Raw genomic sequence first — 20,644 nt, forward strand, 5'->3', positions numbered from 1 at the left:
AACGAATGAGTTATGTGCGTTTAAAAAACGTCACAAAAATCTTAATCATGTCCAACCGGTTCTAAACCCGGTAAAAACCGGACCGAACCGGGAAAAAACCGGACCGGACCGGCGAGAAATCTTAGAACCGAGAATCGGCCCGGGGGTCCAAAAAAACGGTCCGGTCCGGTCCGGTTCGGTCCACCGGTCCAAATGCTCACCCCTAGTTTAGAGGGATGGAGGCTAAAGATATTGGGGTTAGGTTATGAGATAAGGAGCTTAAATAGGGTCCAAAACCTTAAAATGGGGTTTGGGTCTGACCAGAGTACGCCCAACATACTCCATAGAGCACTCACGACCAACCTGATCAGTACGCCCAACGTACACCAAAGTACACCCTGCGTACTACCCTTGTCACTAGTACGCTACACGTACACCTGTGTATGCCCCGCGTACCCGACTAAGCCCAAAAACCACCAAACTTCCAAAGGCCATAACTTCTTCGATATAAGTCTGTTTCCAACGAATTTTATATCCACAGAAAGGTGACGAGAAGCCCTACACTTCTATCATCTCACCTTCACCTAAGAACTTTCCGAACAAAACCCAAAATTCATAAAGGATCGAGATACCAAATTACGATTATACCATTGAGCTCTGAAACACAAACGAACACCCGGATCACTTAGACTATAATACCCACATCCAAAAAGGGATAAATCCTTTCTTGTCCAAGGCCTAAAACCTTATGATAACTGATGACCGGGCCACGGCCCCGAACAACGAAATGATTCAAAATCGAGTGTTACAGCAAATGTCTCCCACATTCGAAATTGGTGTAAAAATTTTGTGAAGAATGAAGAATTTTCATTTTGCATCCCTGAAGTTTCAATGAAATAATAGAATTTACCTCATTTATCAATTAGGCTAAAAATTCTGAGAAATGGGAAAATTTACGTATCAAGTGCCTGCAATTTATCCGAACTGACACTTTATGCCCAATTTTGTAATTGGGGTAAAGTTTTGCATTTGAGGCTATTTTGGTGCAATAGGTCCCCGCAGATTCTAATATTGACAGTTTTACCCGGATTTTCGGAATTCTTGCAACTCCAACCCAAAAGTTGAAAATTTTTACAAAAAGTGGAACTTTTTCATGACTTTTTTGTGATTGTTTTTCATGCAAGTTTTTCGCGGTTTCATTTTTGGCACACTTCAAGGGGAGAGTTGTGAAGTTTATTCCTTGGACGCTTCTCAACCTTAGTGGGTTTTATAATCACTTGTTGATTATAAAAATGGGGAGAATGAAGAAATAGTGTTTGAAGCTTCTCAGGTATTCATTTGCAGATTTGAAGACCGGTGTTACTTCGAGGGAGAGTTGGTCTTGATCGCGCGAGCTCATTTGGAAACTGAAGCCGAGACATCCAATCCTAACTTTGAGGGGGAGAATGTTAGGGTGCAAAGTCATGCTTGGATGCTTCTGGTAACTTACCCTTTTGTTTGTGTGTACTGAGTTGTCTTTCCTATAATTAGGAAGTGAGTGACACTCATTTGTGTAAGAACTTATGAGCGATTAGTCTAGTGAGAGAAATATTGCATGACCCACTTTGTAATACTTTCTAAACTATTGAGAGCTTAAAACGAGATTATTTACATCCTTGTCTTCATGTTCATCATTCTTGCATGATTCACTAAATCATTTCATAATCTGCATTCGTGATCATAGAAAGGATCACTACATCAAGTCTAAGTCTAAGTCTAAGGTAAATAGAAGTCATGTAGTCTAGCAATATTCTACGTTTGATTTAGATAATCGAATCGTTAGAATTGTATATTTTTCAGTCACTATGTTATTCGACATTCACAAAGTTAACAAGCAATGTTATTCCGTTAAAAATATAGCATGCCTCAATGAACATACTTATCATTTAAATAAGAAAAACAAAAACAAATAAAGTCAAACAAAAATATGACATACGTAATCTTTTGTTGTGCAAAAAGAACATATTCTGAAATTCAGAATATGATAAACACTAGAATTGAAATTTGATGAACATTCTAAAAATGACAATAAATACTTTCAATTTTGACTCAGACAACCTACGGTGTTCATAGATCCGGTGAAAGAGAATAGATAAAAGAATTTCATTACTTTTTTTATGCAAATGGAAATCTAAACTTTTATACCGACTAATTCAAAAATGGACTATTCTGAAGTCAAGTTCATTTCAATAAGTAATCACAATGTAGGTCATATAAAATAACTTATACTAGCTTGTGGCCATTTTCATAAATGTCCCTAAAAATATTAGGTCTCTTTTTATAATTAAGAAGATAGTTTCGTATTAAATTATGAGAAATTACATGTTTAGTTCTTATACCGTTTCTTTCAAGGTTTGAGCAAATGGAAATATTAATGATATTATAAAACCTTTCAAGAGTTGTTTAGATACATAACGACACATGGACCAACCAATGCTAAGCACAAGACAAATTAATGCTCGACCCCTAGTGGTAACCGGATACTGCAAATTTAGGCTAATATTTTTTGGTTCACATGGACCAACTAATATAGGCTACGTGGATTGTTCTCGATTAATACCAATTCTCCAGTATACACAACTAATATTATAAAACCTTTCCAGTAGAGGGAGATTTCTTCATGGTTAAGCTCTCTTTCATGACTTATGATAGTTATCGTACGTAGCTTTCTCTTTCTAAAAGACACAACTGTAGGAGCTTCGTCGACAAACAAAGATAAGCTTTATTGGTGAAAGAATTGAGCTTCGGATGGTACAACAACAGCCTACACAATGTCTGGTACGTGATGAATAAATATTAATATATTCAATTACTATATGCATGTGTATATTAATTCCGATGATATTGATTGAATTTTAGGAAGTAATTAATCTTTGAAGAGAGGGAGTGTTATAAGTTGTTGGGGAGGAGTGGTCTGCCCACAATATTGGTTATCTGCAGTGTCATCGAGACATCCTCTTTGACCACCAACGTCAACATCATCATTCGGGTTTATTGCTGATGCCACCTGTAGCTGTAATTAAGCCAACATTTCATCACTTCTTCCACTTGATTTTTTTCCTTTTTTACAGAAGATTAATAAGATATTTACCTTCTGCTTCAGTTCTTCCTTTTCCTCGCTTAATTTCCTTTCCTGCACATGAAGAATATTAATGTTGGATTCATGTTTTGTTTAAATCTTGCATCATAAGAAATCTTATTCACAAATTAATATGGACATAATTTAGAAGTTATAATCTAGACTTAAATCCATTGGTATTAGTTAGTTAGTTATGGTTATCCTAACTGCCTTATATGACAGTTATTTTTTGTAAAAAACAAAAACCAGTTTATGGTATTAAACTTAGAAAGTAATTGATTTGTATTTTTTGGGATTCAACAACATACATATGTATAATCAATCATACAAGGTCAGATACGTACCCAGGAGGGAAAAAACTTGGCCCAAAAAAGACCATAACCAACAATCAACAATAGAGTTTTTACATTCTTTGCTCATGGTGATAACAAAACACCCAAAACAGATACCAACAATGATCAACAAAAGCTAAGCTTAGTTAGGGTTCCTTATGGAGAAGTAGAGTATATCATGCATACCTGTTCATGAAAGCTTGATATTCGCTCCATCATTAACTGTGTCTGTGCAAACAAAGATTGTTTTGTCAATCTACAGAGACTCAATAAGATAGCAGAACCCATTTAAATTGTTGTTCAAAGATCAATTATGTTTCATAACTTTCCAATATAAACAGAACAGAGAATCATACCACAACAGAAGAAAACAAAAACGAAATGAGAACCTAATTAAATGACAATTTGATGAGAGATGGCTTGGATAATTGGGAGCCAGAAGATCACACCTTTCTAGCACGTGTATGCATCAGAGCAGCACTAAGTTCCTCCTCTAGCTCTGTCATGTCACTAACAGAGACGACATTCCCTTTTTCATCAAGCCTGTTAAAATATCAGATTAAGTTCCATAATACACACATATATATAGTGCAAACGTGGTACGTATACCTTCTTACTGAGTCTAGAAGCGCATTGCATGTTTGGAATCTTGTACACGTGTTGTTAATTCCCTGTGTGATGGAACAATTAGTGTTATCTAGTGAGATCAAGATTGAACACAAAACTAAAGATCACACATTTCTTACCATTTTTTGGCAAGCCCCTTCATGGGTGGTTCCCTCTTCTGCATCAAGGCTGCTTTTATGATACCTGGAAATGATATCCTCCACTCTGAAAAATAGCTAGTCAGATAACCATTTAAGTCCATTGATTAGTTGCCACCTTAAAAAAAAAGGGCAAATTGCATATATAGAAATCAAGGTAACCAACTTTGGTTGTGTTCCAAAGATTGATGATGACTATAAATAGATGGCTAAGTTCCTTATGCTTAGAGAGGACACGAGTCCAAGTGTCCAACACCTTAATTAGATCTCATTTAATTGTATGAAGAACTTCTAGCCCAGCGGTATCAGGTGTTGCCCTCCCTCATTGAAGTTGAGGATTCAGTCGACATAGGTGGAACTAAGGAGTAGTTTATGACTACTAGAATTGTCGTGCAAAAAAAAAAGATCTCATGTAATTGTAAGCCATAATTGTATCATCAAAACAAATCTGTCTAGTTTGGACATAGAGATAGCATGATTACCATGATCGTGTGAACCATGTAAGATTTTATGTTTTCTCTATTTGTACCTTAATATGTGTTTTTTGTTTGGCATTCGTTCGTCGATATAATATTCTAGAATATACACATATTTGACATATTCTAACATCATAGACAATATCTTTTTTATTTTTTTGTTTTCTTTTTTTTTTGAAAAAAAAAAGTTTCGAAATTTATTAATGTTTTTTTCCATTATATATATATATATATATATATATATATATATATATATATATATATATATATATATATATATTGACATCCAAAATCATGTCCCTTTGTCTTACAAGAGACTCATGGTCTTAAATGACCCTATATATATATATATATATATATATATATATATATATATATATATATATATATATATATATATGTGTGTGTGTGTGTGTGTGTGTTGGATGGTAAAGCTTAAAATGGCAGCTTAGGGTCTAGATAGTGTAATATGTTTTTGGTAGATTTTTATAGCTAATGAAATATTATATTATATTATAGTGATTTTCCTTTGGCATCGTGAATGTTAACATAGCTTTTTGTGATTTAATTGGACATATAGACCAGAAAACATGAGACAAGTGCTTTATGAAGGAAAATAATGTATACTGAAATTTTAATTTATAGAAAGTCGAGTATTTTCATTTTGATTATTTATATAACAGTGTACTTTATTTTACACTTTATGTTTTAGATATTTGCAATAACGATGATGGTTGTTCATCATGGATTGTATACAATTTTTGAAGATGGTTTATTGCCTGTTTTCATGTTCAGTTAGAATGAAGTTTACATTGCATGTAGGTTAATTATGTTCTCATGACTTGCATTATGTTTAGGGATGTCAAAAAGTCTTATGGGACCCCGTTCCGTTTGGGGGTATTTATTAAAAAAAATCGGGGGCGAGGACAGGGATGGGGGGCAAGATTAACCCCCATTTAATTTTGGGGGTAGGGCGGGGGTAGACAATCCCGTCCCAAAACCCCATAGGACCCTCGTTAATAAATTATACATATATTTACATATATTACTTATATAAATATAATAAACATTAAAATGATTTTGAGCTACAAAATTCAACAAAAAACATGTTTTTAAGTTGTTAGTATAATGTTTTTAAGATGTCATAACTTTTTTTTTAACATGTAATATTGTGTTATAAAAAAATATTTGTTACCTAAAAAATAGTTTTTTTTAGCCCAAACAACTTCTTTTAGCCAAAAAAAGTCGACCCAAAATAAAGCGGGGGTAGGGAAACGGGGGCGGGGGATGCACTCCCGATCATGTTTGCCCCCGTTGACATCCCTATTTATCAATACAAGTATGTGATTACTTTATGAAAATATAACCGAAAAATATAAAGAATCCCAATAAGGGGACCACCGGAACCAAGAAAAATAGATGAGCAGTATGGTTTTACTTTCTTTCTCACTTGTCAAAGAATTCAGTTGGAGCATTCCAACTACAATGTGGTTTATGGGATTCGATGAAGATATCCATACGTAAATTTTCTTTTCCGCAATTGAAATTTATGAGTGGGGTTGAGGTTTAAAGACAACAACAAATGGGTGGTGTGACTCATGTGAAAGAGATCTTGAGGAGGAGGAGGAAGCGAAAATACATGCAGCGAGACTCATGAATTCTTAAACATTTTTTGCCAATTAGTAATGACATGTGTTCATGCTCTTTGTCGTTACCACAATCTTCAATATAAACATTATACTATAATTTTTATAATGATCATAGCGAGCATCATAGTTTTGAGTTTTAAAAACAATAAAAATATGAAAATCATTAGGATATATTTTACTTGATTTTGATTTTGATTTTGATTTTGGTATTAAAGTTACAATATAATTTACTTGATTTACTACATAGTTTTAACAATTGAGATGTCAGCTTAGAATGATTTACTACATAGTTTTAACACTTGAGATGTCAGCTTAGAATGCCCAAGGACTTAAAGTGTTGGAAAACATTGATGTTTAATCTATAACTTGATTATAATACAAATTAATCAATACATAAGCAATTATTGTACAATTATCACTAATAATAATTAATCTGATCTAACTATTGCTTATAAAATTAACATAATACTAAGCAATTCAGATTAACAAGGATACTCCTAAAATTTTACAGAAACAAATCACATTACAAGAATGGATCTCCTCCAAAGTGGGATCGATAATACTATATAAAATTTACATAATGCTATGCAATTTAGATTAACAAATTAGATACTTCAATAATTACAGATTTAAAAATTTACAGAAGCAAATGAAATTACAAGAATGAATCTCCTGCTAAGTAGGATCGATAGTACTATGACCTAATGACCATAATAATATTTTCGAGTTCAAGTATCTAGTAGAACTGTGTGCATGAAAGAACAAATAAAGCAAACATAATGAATTTAAGTTCGTAACAAAACTTATGCTAGGGCAAAAACATAATCTGACTTTGAGGACTCATCTAACTAGTTATACTTCTTTTTATCTATATTCCCACATCCATAAACACCAAGTCGTGTTAATTTGCATGATAAAAAAACCCTTTATCAAAGTTCATATTAACTAATTCAGAAATATTTTCTATCCAAAGGCATTACCCGAAGTCCAAACCAATGAACCAGAAATAACAAATCACTGAATCAGTGCACAAGTCCCATGCAAAAAGGCTGACTGTGACTAGGATGACTAAAACAGACTAAAGAAGTAAAGATACATCTCAATTATCGAACTCCCCACACATTCAGATAAAACAGAAATCAAAGTACATCTTGCTACATATATATAATTATGCCCTAAAAATCTTCATTCCGATTGCAGATATATCGCACAGTCTATTGCTAAAGACTATTGCTTCGTACATGACAGCAGTAGAAAGGATAAAGAATATGATAATTGAATATAATACAAAAGAATGGCTGACCTGTTCGTACTGCCGCTGCAATATTCATAAAGCTTGCCATTGGAGGAGAAGACGACGACGGCGACAGAAGCGTCGCAGACAACGGAAAGCTGCCGCGCTTTCTTGTTTAACCCTGATCTACGCTTTGAAAACGTCACTTGTCTGCTACTCTTGTCTTCGATTCGCTTCATCTCCAACTTTCTCCGCCCCATCGTAAGCCAAGATCTCCTCCAGACCTAACCTTTTCAGTTCCGATATGTATCGGCCACTTGATTTCTATGCGTTATCTACTTATCTACAATCATATGTATATCCTTTTATATGCTTTAATGGAAGGGCGCCTCGTCATTGAAAGCCTGAATACCCCCGCTCTACACCTGTTTCTTGAAGGAAAAAAAAAAAAAAAAAAAGGTTTAGGGTACTATTTGTCGTATGTTCTGGACATCTCGGATTTGACGGCAGTTTTCTTTACCATTCGTAGCTGTACCTTTTATAGTAAAATTTTAAATTACGTAAACGGTCCCTATGGTATTAATATTTTTTGAATCAAGTCCAGTTTTTTCAACAATAACATGTGATATTATTTTATTTCAGTTTTGGTCCCTAGTAACATGAGAAGACTTAATTAATTTCCCTCATCATATTTTTATTTATACTTTTCCCTTTTTAATTATCATTTTAGATTTTTCTAAATGAATGGCCCACCATCGAACCCAACCTCACCCCTCAATCTCTCGGTTTCTCCTACATTTCATTATTGTCTACCGACCACTAGGGGTGCAAACGAGCAGAGTCGAGTCTGAGCCTGAGCCTGGTCAGGCTCAGCCTCGTTTAATTTATATGAAGCTCGAGCTTGAGCTCGGCTCGATTCGAGCTTTCTTGTACTGAGCTCGGCTCGAGCTCGTAAAGAATTATACAAGCTCGGCTCGGGCTCGGGGGCTCGACTCGTTTTTTATCTGACATGCCTAAGTAAGCTTAAGCTCGGCTCGAGCTCATTAAGAAGCTCGTTTACCAATACCGTAAATTCATAACTCCCCTAATATGTTTTTATTTTAATATATATAAATAATAATAAATTATATTATATAAAGGCTCGTTTAGGCTCGCGAGCCTAATCGAGCTTACTGAGATAGGCTCGAGCTCGAGCTCATTTAATAAATGAGCTCAATATTAAGCTCGAGCTCAGCTCGGGCTCGTTTAAAATTGGTTTCAAGTCGAGCTTTTAACGATCCGATCCTGAATAGCTCGCGAGTAGCTTGGCTCGTTTGCACCCCTACCGACCACCACTATCGGTAGCTATTTTCTTTGTGATAACCATCGTCTTCTCTGACTCTATTTTTATATCTCTAAAACTATACATTGATTTACCTGCTCTTGAATCTGTGTTTGCAACTAAAGCCTTCTTTAATCTCCATCCATTTATTTACCTCCAAAACCTTCTTTACGTCCTTTATTTCGATTTCTATCTCCAACGAAATACAATCATTTACCTATTCTTAAACTCGCGTCTTCAACCAACGAACGAATATGATTATTTACCTGCTCTCAAATTGAATTTTATCCAACGCATCTGTAGAATTGCTAATCAGTTCTCAAAGGAAAATTTGCAACCAATGGGTTCACATTGTCCCCGGTGCAGTATCGCTACGATGCTACTTCCTTCCGTTTCTATTCCTTGCCACCGTCGCAGCACAACCACTGACACCGGTGTTGGTAGTACCTTGTGCTTATATCCATCTCCAAATATTTTTCTTTTTCCTCTTTTCCAAAATCAACTTGATCTCGATTTCTCATTTTCATTCCCAGTTGTTGACCACTACCCACGAAGGGTTTATGGTGTTGGATTAGGTGTCTAAGCCATTAACTATAATTGGTATAAACTTGAATTGATGGTGACAAATTCCTTTTAGGTTGCCCTCTTGGACATGATGGTTGTGGAGAGAGAGTTAATTTATTATTTGAATAATAAATTGGAATAAATAATTTATTAATATGTGATGAAAATGATATATTAATTAGAAATCATATTATTTAATTAATAATTGATCAGAACTTAATTGGAATTAATTTTGGGATTAATTGTATTAATTAAAAGTGTAGGGGTTGTTTGACTATTTATTGATAATTGAGGAAAAAGGCTTTAGAACCTCCTTGTAAGAGGTTGGATGAAAACTTATAGGAATGGCCTAGAATTTTCGTCCCAAAGGCTCTTGGATGGAGGCTCGTGAGTTGCTTGATCACCAAGGAAATAGATTAGGGTTTCCTCCTTAAACCCTAGCTTTGGCTCTAAGCTACCTCGCCTATATAAAGGGCCTTAATCCTCCCAAAAATCAGCACCTCCTATCTTAGAAGAGTTATGGCCGAAAATCACCTCCTCCGTCTCCCTAATCCTTGGTTGCTAGTCTTGGGTGTGAACCATCAGAGGCACAACACTTATGGTGGTTGCTGCCAAAGGTTTTGAAGAAAAAGGTTTCAAGATTGTTTACAATAACAATATTAAAGGTTAGTTTTTCTTGTCTTATGAATTATTTTGTTCATAGGAAATTTTTGTAGGTTAGTATTCATAGATCAAACGAGGTTGCATGTACCCTAATCAATTGAATTGTTTTGATTGTTTTTCCGCTTAAGACATTATAGTTGTAACCTTAACAACCCAACATATAGAAGGGAAGATTGGAGAGCAAGACAATGATTAGTGTAACACCCCCAAAATCAAGGAAATTTTTTTTATTTTTAAATCAAGTAAAATAATTGTTTGCAGATACAATCCAAATTAAGACCATTCATTTACAAAACATTGTTCTCAAATAGAAATCATATATCAGAGTGTCCCCAAATCAGTATCATCAAAACCAAGAGGATGTCATGATCACGCCTGTGCTTAGTCACGATCATCTGAAGCACCTGAAACAATAAACTAAAACTGTAAGCACAAAGCTTATTGAGTTCCCCCAAAGTACCACTACACAAATAGATAACAGCAAGCATATTGGGTCCATAACTAATAGAGTGGATTACCCTTAGCTCACAGCATGAGTCTAGCTTTCCCTCTGGCCCACAACTCATGTTTGGCTTGCTCCCGAGCCCACAACATAATTCTGGCTTGCTCCCAAGCCTACAACATAAGTTTGGCATGCCTTACTAGCCCACAACTTATCTCTAGCTTGCTCCCAGGTTTGTTGGCTTCCGCACAGAGTAGTATTGCCTCAACCCAACCATATTGTGTCGACATATTCATAACATATAACATATGTCCAACAAACAAATAATCATATAGACAGTCAACAGACAAACAGACAGATCTAGAGATCACTACCGCATAGTAACATCCTATATGCCAAGACATAGATCTAACAGATCACTACAACATAGCAACATCCTCTATACCAGGATACATAACATAGTGGGCAGGCATTGGTGCCTTCGACCTATAAGTACAATGAGGAAAACTCACCTGAATCGAAGAATTCTGAAACACTGATATACAATCCCTTTTAAGCACTACTTGTGCCCACGAATATGATAATCACCAAAACTAGCTAGAATCTCAATCAATACCCCAAATCCTCAAGTTTTATCAAAAGTCAAACTTGGTCAAAAAGTCAACAGTCAACGGTCAATGAAAGTCAACAGTCAATCGTCCTCACGACATGACCAACCATGGCTCACGTCATGAGCCACTACATGACAAAATATTCGAGTCGTATAACCCTCACGACATGACATGCATCTCCTCACTTCGTGAGATCAGTCTGAGTGCCATTTTTATCTAAAAACTTATTAATCCATTAAGCCACTAATCCATCTTTTCCAGGAGGCTTTCTGTGACAACCCAGACTATTTGGACCAGGCAAGGTCGAAATTGTTACCCTATTACAATAAGAACCTTGAAAACCATGAGTGCATAAGTGCAAGTATAAGGAATCATACACTTTGAAAGTCACACATAATGTAATATCTTAGAAAAATAAACAAGTTAATCAAGACAAAGTGGTGCAAATAAATTGGGAATTCAATCTACAATGCAATCAAACAAATATAACATGGTGTAGAGACAAGAGCTTGTAATTGTGTCACAAATTTGAACACATGAATTATAAGGAAAATATACTTGAGTTTACTATTAGCTAAGGCCATAAATATCTCCATAGGACCCACCTAAGACCATGAACACCTTGAGAAGCATCCATGACCGTGAACTACTACCAAGGAAGCACTTAGGCTGTGAACACCTTCAAAAGAAGGAATCTTGGCCGTGAACTACTTTCCATGGGCCACTTTGGGAGTAAACCCCTCCATGTGCCACTTTTAGCCTGTAAACTCAAGGGGGAAAGCATCTTGGGGCGTAAACACAATCCTAGGCAACATCTAGGCCGTAAACCCCATAAAGACTCCAATACTTGACCAGAAACACTTTCCTAGGTAGTCTATTAGGCTGTGAACACTTAGATATTTTAAGTGTTTACGAATTATGAGTTGTATTTGGCCATTTTTCCATGCAATCTCGAATATTTATGAATTAGCCAACAGCCCTCCATGCAAGCATCACTTCAACCCCACACTATTACCAAGGAACGAAAACCTTTCTCACTTGTACTTTTAGGGGCGTAAATTACTCCTCATTATGTCCTATTTATCTTATTCACATTATGTGAACTCAAAAATTTCTCTCAAACATATTTAAGCTCCAAGCCTCGTTTTCTTAAAGCAATTCCTAAATCGTTGTAAGTATTTCAAGTTTTGGTTAGTGATTCTATATATTATCTTGTTTAGTTCATCATATTTACACATGAAGATATGTGTTAATATTCTTAGGAATTTCCAAGGTTCAAAGGGTTATCAAACTCTTCAAGTGTTAGGACTTGAAACCTCTCAAAATCTAACCAAATCACCCACCAAATCAAAACAAGGTGAGCTTCATACCCCTATCTTTTGAGTTTTCATTGTTTTTGGGGGAGAATATAAGTCAAGGGTCTTGTGAAATCTTAGTATATTTGCTTGTTTATGTATGTATGTTATGATTTATATTCTTAAAGTTATGAACTCCATATAATGGTTCAAGAACTCGAGATTTTTAGCAAGGCTCAAGGTTTTGAACTATATATCACCAATTATATGTTAGAAACAAAAACTAGTATGTTTATTGAATATTAATCATAAATTTTTATGCCAAGAACCATAAGGATTTGCTTCAAAAATGTGCTTAAACAAGTTGATGAACACGATATTTTGGAAGTGGGTAAAATATGGAAATAATTATATTTTGAGGACCATTTTCGGCAACATAAATATATAAGGACGATTTTGGAAAATGGGATAAAATTTAAGAATTATTGAACATCCCAATTTTCAAAGGACCAAAAATGAATTTTTTGGATAAACAAGGGCTTTTTGAACATTACTATAAATACAAGTCTAAAATGAGCAATTTAGAAGAAATGGGCCATTTTCAAATATTCACTAAGTTTTGGACCATTTATGACACCTTTTGACAAATATGGATCTTATTTTGATACTTTACAAAAAGAAGGGCCATTTTTGTCAATATCGACAATATTGGATCATTTTTGATAAATATGATTCAGTGTGGATTATTTTTTTTCAGTAAACAAAACAAAACGATATATCTAGTCAACGATGCACAATTAATGTTACGAAATGAAAACAATATTTCTATTCAACGAGTACACCTATTCTTATTTATTTAATAGATAACAGATTTCAACGATTTGCACCAATATCTGTTAGTATTCTAGTCATATGCATCTCCAAATTACCTATATATATATATATATATATATATATATATATATATATATATATATATATTAGTGTACGTTTAAAGTCCTGTAAAGATTTGTAACCAGAGTATCCTAGAGGGAGAGCGGGAATTTGTGTATAGATCTATACAAGGTTGACACCCTGCACCTTCATTGTTCGCTACAGCTAGACCGGCCAGTCTAGGGTGACAAATTTTTTTAATCGATTTGGGCGCCTGAGAAACGCCAAGACAGGCCTCGATCATATTAGTATGGTTATAACGGCTCACTAGAATATGATAATTGAAACGTCTCAAATTTCGAGTCCAAAATTTTCATTTTTTTTAATTAATTGATTCATAAAACATTTACTGAAATCTTGCTAATATCACAACGAACTATAAATCATTCAAAATATGTTCCATATCAAAACACCAATACTAGTAAAATCAGAGTACAATCCCATGAATCAAAAATGCGGAAATCTGATGTGCAGCTACCACACCGGCTTTTTCCCCTTCGCTGAAGAGGTACCTGAAACAAAACTGAAAACTGTAAGTACGAAGCTTAGTGAGTTCCCCCATCATACCACACATGCAATAACACATACTGTCAGGCATACCGGGGTGCCCGACCTACCCCATGTCAGGCATACCAGGGTGCCCGACCTACCCCGCTGAGTATACCAGGGTGCTCAACCTACCCCTGTCAGACATATTGGGGTGTCCGACCTACCCCTCGGTCCTAACAACCGAACTTGGGGACTATTCCCCTTATACTACTACTACTACCGCATAAAGCATACCAAACTAGCACATAAACATTTCGGGTAGCAGCACACCTAGATGAATATCACAAAGACAATCATCTAACATACAACTCCTACTGGTGGGTCGGCATTGTGGCCTTAGACCCACCGCTACTGGAAGGTAACTCACCTCGTATGAATGAATGTTGTCAATCCGAGTGAGAAGTCTCTGTCTGCTGCTCCGGCGATTCTCCGGCTAGAATTGCTATAAAGCTTAGTCAGAAGCTGATAACTACTCTTAGGGTAAAATGACCATTTTACCCCTGGCCAAAGTCAATATCCGGGTCAAAGTCAACTTCCAGTTGACCTGACTCGCCGAGTTGGGCCGCCAACTTGCCGAGTCCCTTTCCTTTCATCTGACCCCCACCCGACTTTACTCGTCGAGTTTAGCAATGACTCGATGAGTTCCCCTTCTATAATGACATCGAATGAACCTTCATCCGACTCACCGAGTTGTATGAACAACTCGTCGAGTTCACCTTCATACTATGAACATGACCAGTCTACGACTCGCCGAGTTGTATGAACAACTCGTCGAGTCTATCTTCAAGATTTGGGAGATTGCCTTAGACTCGTCGAGTCTGTTTATACACTCGTCGAGTCCTATGATTTCCAGGTCCAAAACAAGCCCTTAGCAGGCTGAGTGTTCCTTCCTCTCAACCGAAATTGTTTCCAGAAGAAAATTTTGGGGGAAAAAGCATCCCGACTCGCCAAGTCACGCAAGTGACTCGCCGAGTCCCTCCTTCTCCAACTTCATACAGTTGATTATCAGGGGTCTTAACACATCAAGACTACAGATCCGATCCCCTAATGTCCATTTTGGACGTAAATTTTCCAACTTGGTGCACATGCAAGGGGTCTTTGGCCCAAAAAGCTATCAAAAGTGATCTAGGGGATGCACGGGGCCCTAATGGCCATAAGGTTGGAGCCTTTATGCCATGAGGCCCCTCCCATGACTCAGAACTGAAGTAATAGCCCATGAATCACTACACAATCCCGAAAATGGCTTGAAAAGCCTTAAATGCACCCAAAAATATAAACCCTAAAGATGAATAACCAAATAGAAGACCAAGACAGGGGTATTTTACCTTGATTAGGCTGAAGATTGTACTAGATCTTTGAATCCCCAAGCCCCAATTCGAACTCTCAAGTCTCCTTCTTCTTCTTCAACCTTCACAATTCACCAAATGCACCAAAAGGTCCTTAGATCTTTACAAAAACGATTAGGGTTTTGATATGAGGTGTTCTGAGAGCATAAGGGACAATGGAGGCTGAATAAGCGGTTTAAATAGGGTGCAAACCCTCATATTTAGGGTTTTACTCACACAACACCTACTCGCCGAGTCAGTCTCCTGACTCGTCGAGTAGGTTACTTAAAATGTCTACGGATCCCGACCCTACTCGACGAGTCGAGCCTCCAACTCGTCGAGTCTCAGAGAAAAATACAAGAATACTTTGAATTAAATGTGTACCAGGGATCGGGTGCTACAATAATGTTATTTAGAAGTTTATGTAGGGAAAACCTTATAAATAAATTGGCAGATTGTGTTGACTGCTCCTATGCATGGTAGTGAATGTCCACTTGCATTGTGCGGATTGTTCACAATCGCCTATTGATTTGTCACACCTCTCCATTCTTAGGGTTTTAAGACCACCAAACGATTACACACACAGAGAAAATATAGGATTTTCTGGGGAAAAACAATTTAATACAATTCCGAAATATGATAAACTAAAACACACACATGCAACTATACTCGATTGGAAACAGGATTTACAACTATTTTATGTAAGAAAAATATAGGATTTTCTGGAGAAAAACGATTTTATACAATTTCGAAGGATGATAAACTAAAACACACACATGCAACTATACTCGATTGGAAACAGGATTTACAACTATTTTATGTAAGAAAATATTGGATTTTCTGGAGAAAACGATTTTATACAATTTCGAAATACGATAAACTAAAACACCAACACATGCAACTATACTTGATTGGAAACAAGACTGACAACTATTTTGACAAGAAAACACTAGAATTTCTGGATTTCTAAACTATCAAAAATTTCTATACAAAAATGTTTATGAACTCACGAACATATTTTATGTTGACGCTTTTCAAACTATTTGTATTCTCAGGGATCTAGTAAGCAGGTAATCACCACAATCGAGGACCGGCGTCGTTGCATTATGTTATTCCTACTCTTGTTATTTTAATGTTTAACTTTTGAATAGAACAAGTATTGTAAACAATGTAAGTTTGTTATCTTAATGTATGATGTATGGATTTACTATGTTTCATGTATATTCAATTGTTATGATACTGCACAATGAAGTCACCTGCCTCCGGACATTTCCGTCGTCTGGTCCGGGGTGTGACAGATTGGTATCAGAGCAGTGTTTTTAGTGAACTAGTATATCTAGCCATACAAGATATACAACTATAAATACAATGGGACAAAAACACTTTGACTAAAAGTATACATACTTACTAGCACAATATCATAATAAGAAGAAAACAAAAGTAACTAAAGGTTGATGAATTAAGACTATTTATGACCATTTTTGTCCCTTTTGGTTAGTCTTGATGAATTAAGACTGTTTTAGAAGCTAAATCTTGTAGATCTGGATGTTTGGAGGGCTCATTAAGCTTAAAGGTGCAAACTTTATGGTGTTTATGGTCTCATGCATGCATTAAGTCATTTATTAAGCTCTTTTGAGCTCTAAGAGCCTCATTAAGCCATGCATGCACATAAATTTGGCAACTTTACATGATAAACCATCTCAAGGAAGTCAAATCTGAGTTTGGGTTGAGGTCTTAATTGATTAAGAGCTGGAAAAAGGAAGTTGGCCAAACGGGGGGAGTACATTTGTAACGTCCCATTTTTCACGTCCAAAAATTTCATTTTTCAATCCATATTTAGTAAAATCATTTGCAAATAAACATTGTCTAATCAAACCATTTCATAAACATATACTATGTCTGGAAACCAAAACATGTGATCAATCAAAATGTCAGAGTATAAATCCCAGAACAATCCCATGAATGCGGAAATAGTGTGTGTGTGTGTATGATGTGTCGCTATCGCGCCAGCTCCTTCCCCTTCGACGAAGAGGTACCTGAAACCAAAACCGGAAACTGTAAGCAAGACGCTTAGTGAGTTCCCCCACTGTACTACATACCATATATCCACATAGCATACATACTTCCAAGCAATTCTGGGGTGCCCGACCTACCCGATACGACTATTCTGGGGTGCCGACCTACCCGTGCGGCCATTCTGGGGTGTCGTCCTGCCCGTGTCAAGCCATTCTGGGGTGCTGACTACCCTTTGGTCCTAACGACCGACCCTCAGGGACTGTTTCCCCCTCTTACTACCACTAACACATATAATAGATCATACTGCATATTAACATATCATCACATACTGTCAGACATAGCGGGGGTGTCTGACCTACCCTTCGGTCCTAACGACCGAACTCTACTACTATCACATATAACATATCATGCCGCATATAACATATCAGGTAGTAGCAAACCTAGATGATATCACAAAGACAATCATCTAACATACAACTCCTACTAGTGGGCCGACATTGTGGCCGTAGACCCACCGCTACTGGAAGGTAACTCACCTCAAAGTAGCTGCTGATTTGAGTGGGAACTGACTGTCTACTGTTGCCGTTGTTGCTGTTCCGGAAGTCCTCCGACTATAATTCCCACAAAACGTTCAGTCAAACACTGCCAGTTGAACCTAGGGTAAAATGACCATTTTACCCTTGACCAGGTCAAAGTCCAAGTCAAAGTCAACTTCCAGTTGACCCGACTCGCCGAGTTGGCTTTCCAACTCGTCGAGTCCCTACCCATTCAATTGTCCTTAATCCCGCCTCTACTCGTCGAGTTAGGCATTGACTCGACGAGTTCTCCTTCTAAACTGAGGTCCAAAGGTCCTTCATGCTACTTGCCGAGTTTCATGAACAACTCGTCGAGTTCATCTTCATCCAATAAACACCCCATGCTGAGACTCGCCGAGTTGTATGAACAACTCGCCAAGTCTGTTCTTGAGGTAAGAAGATGGCCTTGGACTCGTCGAGTCAGGGCATCGACTCGCGCGAGTCCCTCCCTGGGTGAGTCTGGCTTCCGACTCACTGAGTTCCCCCCCATGACTCACGACTCCACTCAGCAAACACGAAAAGGGGTAAAACTCGAGGACTCGCGACTCGACTCGCCGAGTCCGATTAACGACTCGCCGAGTCGTTCACATGCAATTACTACATACTCGATTTTGCTTGAATCCAGCTCATTACATACATAGATCTGGGCTCTTAGGGTAGGTTTTACACGTAAAGTTTCCAACTTTACGTGTATACATGCATAGGATGGGGATTTAAGGCTTAATAAAGACTAAAATGGTAAATCTAGGACATTCAAGCAATTTACTTCCATAAAGGCCATGGATCTAAGCTTCTCGAGCTCAAACATGCCTAGATCTAGAGGTTAATCAACTCATTACCATCCATAATCCATAAACAAGCTTGGAAATGGCTCAAGAAGAACTTTAATGGTGCTCTAAGGGACTCTTAGAATAAAAACAAAAGGAAACTGAGTTATACCTCAAGGAATCTCTGAAATAACACCAAGATATCTGGTCTCCTTCTTCTCCTCTTGATTTACCCTCCTTTTTCTCTCAAAATCTTCAAGAAATCACACCAAAGCACTTTAATCTCACAAGAAACGGGGTTACGACGATATAGGGAGATCTGAGGGTGAAGGAGTCGGGCTTGGGGCGTATAAGGTTAGTTTAAATAGGGTGCAAAACCTTGAAATTAGGGTTTCATCCAGACAGCGGGGACTCGCCGAGTTGCCAACTTAAACGCGTTCAAATATCCCGGCTCTACTCGGTGAGTCGGGCCTACAACTCGCCGAGTCCAGGGCTAAAAATGTAAATTACTTAGATAGGTCATACGTACCAGGAACCAGGTGCTACAACGTTGGGCGTACAAGCCTTAAAGTGAGTACACTGTGCGTACATGCTGAGTACGCCCCGTGTACTCAGCAGGTTGGGCTTCGGACTCTTAGGCTTTCGGTTTGGACCATGTTTGGACTTAGATGTTTTGGTCCTTGTTGGGCCATCAGGTTTTTGGATTGATGCTTGTTTTGGGTTCGCTGGAAAAGGCCCGTGAAAAAATTTTGGGCCCAATTTGGAAAATTAGACCATATTTGGGCTTGAGGTGATTATTTTGGAATTTGGGCTATTAGACAATTAGATTGAGCCTAGGCTTTCGGCCAAGTTAAGTAAACGGTAAAAAGGTCTTTTATCCTAGTTTAGACTCTTTATGTAAGTTGGGATCCAATTATTGATTGGATGATTATTTTGTGATTGATAGGGCGAGGATTTTAGTGGGACATCAGTCACAGATTCTTTCTGTGAGATTTGGCAGTGCAGGTTGAGTCTTCTTACTATATCAGTGAGTCGAAGGCACCAATGCCAGCATACTAGGAATTGTATTGTAGAGTGCTAGTTGTCTTTGTGATACTTGCATGAAAGACCATGGGGTGGCCCATGGCCCTCGTATGTAAGACCGAGATTTGGCTCTCGACATTACAATGAAAGACCATGGGGGTAGCCCATGGCACTTATATGTAAGACTAGGATCTTGCCCTCGGCATTACAAGTTTCATGTTATCCGGTTGAAACATACCCCAAGTTGGGGCCCATATTTGTTATCTGGTTGAAACATACCCCAGGACGAGGCCCATATTTGTTAATTGGGTTGAAATACACCCCAGGGCAAAGGCCCATATTCGTATCTTTGGTATGTGGTATTTTGGGGAACTCATTAAGCTTTCTGTTTGCGATTTTCAGTTTATGTTTCAAGCACTTCTGTTTTCAAAAGGAAGAGCCCAGGATGGTTGCAGAGCAGACGCCACTCAATTTCGTATTTTGTGATTCACTGTTATTATAACAATGTATTGATAAAATGTGATTACCTTGGGTTTATATCATCAATATGGTTTACTGTTTTATAAACTTAAAAAATGAAAATTTCACGAGTGTTATTTTGGGACGTTATATGAATACCAACTTTAAAGCGTCAAAATTTAAGACCAAAAATTTTATTTTTATAATAATAAAATCATCATCCAAAACGTGTTCATCAAACCATAAAAAAAAAAAAAAAAAAAAAAAAAAAAAAAAAAAAAATTAGTATATCAATAATCACAATGCAGGTCATATAAAACAACTAATACTAGCTAGCTTGTGGCCATACTCATTAATATCCCTAGAAATATTAGGTCTCTTTTCATAATTAAGATAGTTTAGTATTAAATTATGAGAAATTACATGTTTAGTTGTTATACCGTTTCTTTCAAGCTTTGAACAAATGGAAATATTAATGATATTATAAAACCTTTCAAAGAGTTGTTAAGATACATAACGACACATGGACCAACCAATGTTAAACACAAG

The 20,644-nt window shown here is 36.9% G+C and overlaps 1 protein-coding gene across 1 annotated transcript; it reads right to left on the bottom strand.

Moving 5' to 3' along the window:
• Window positions 1–2,720: 2,720 nt before the first annotated feature.
• LOC145103000 (agamous-like MADS-box protein AGL27) lies at window positions 2,721–7,927 on the bottom strand. The gene is made up of 7 exons (XM_079040531.1): window positions 7,622–7,927; window positions 4,176–4,260; window positions 4,039–4,100; window positions 3,879–3,972; window positions 3,616–3,657; window positions 3,110–3,151; window positions 2,721–3,031 (listed from the first exon to the last, which is right to left on the bottom strand). The coding sequence occupies exons 1-7, from the start codon at window positions 7,810–7,812 to the stop codon at window positions 2,885–2,887; spliced, it is 663 nt and encodes a 220-aa protein (XP_078896657.1). The 5' UTR covers window positions 7,813–7,927; the 3' UTR covers window positions 2,721–2,884.
• Between the last annotated feature and the right edge of the window lie 12,717 nt (window positions 7,928–20,644).

Source organism: Lactuca serriola, chromosome 4, assembly GCF_051521515.1.
Source record: "Lactuca serriola cultivar US96UC23 chromosome 4, Lser_US96UC23_V15, whole genome shotgun sequence".
Taxonomy (NCBI): Eukaryota; Viridiplantae; Streptophyta; class Magnoliopsida; order Asterales; family Asteraceae; genus Lactuca; species Lactuca serriola.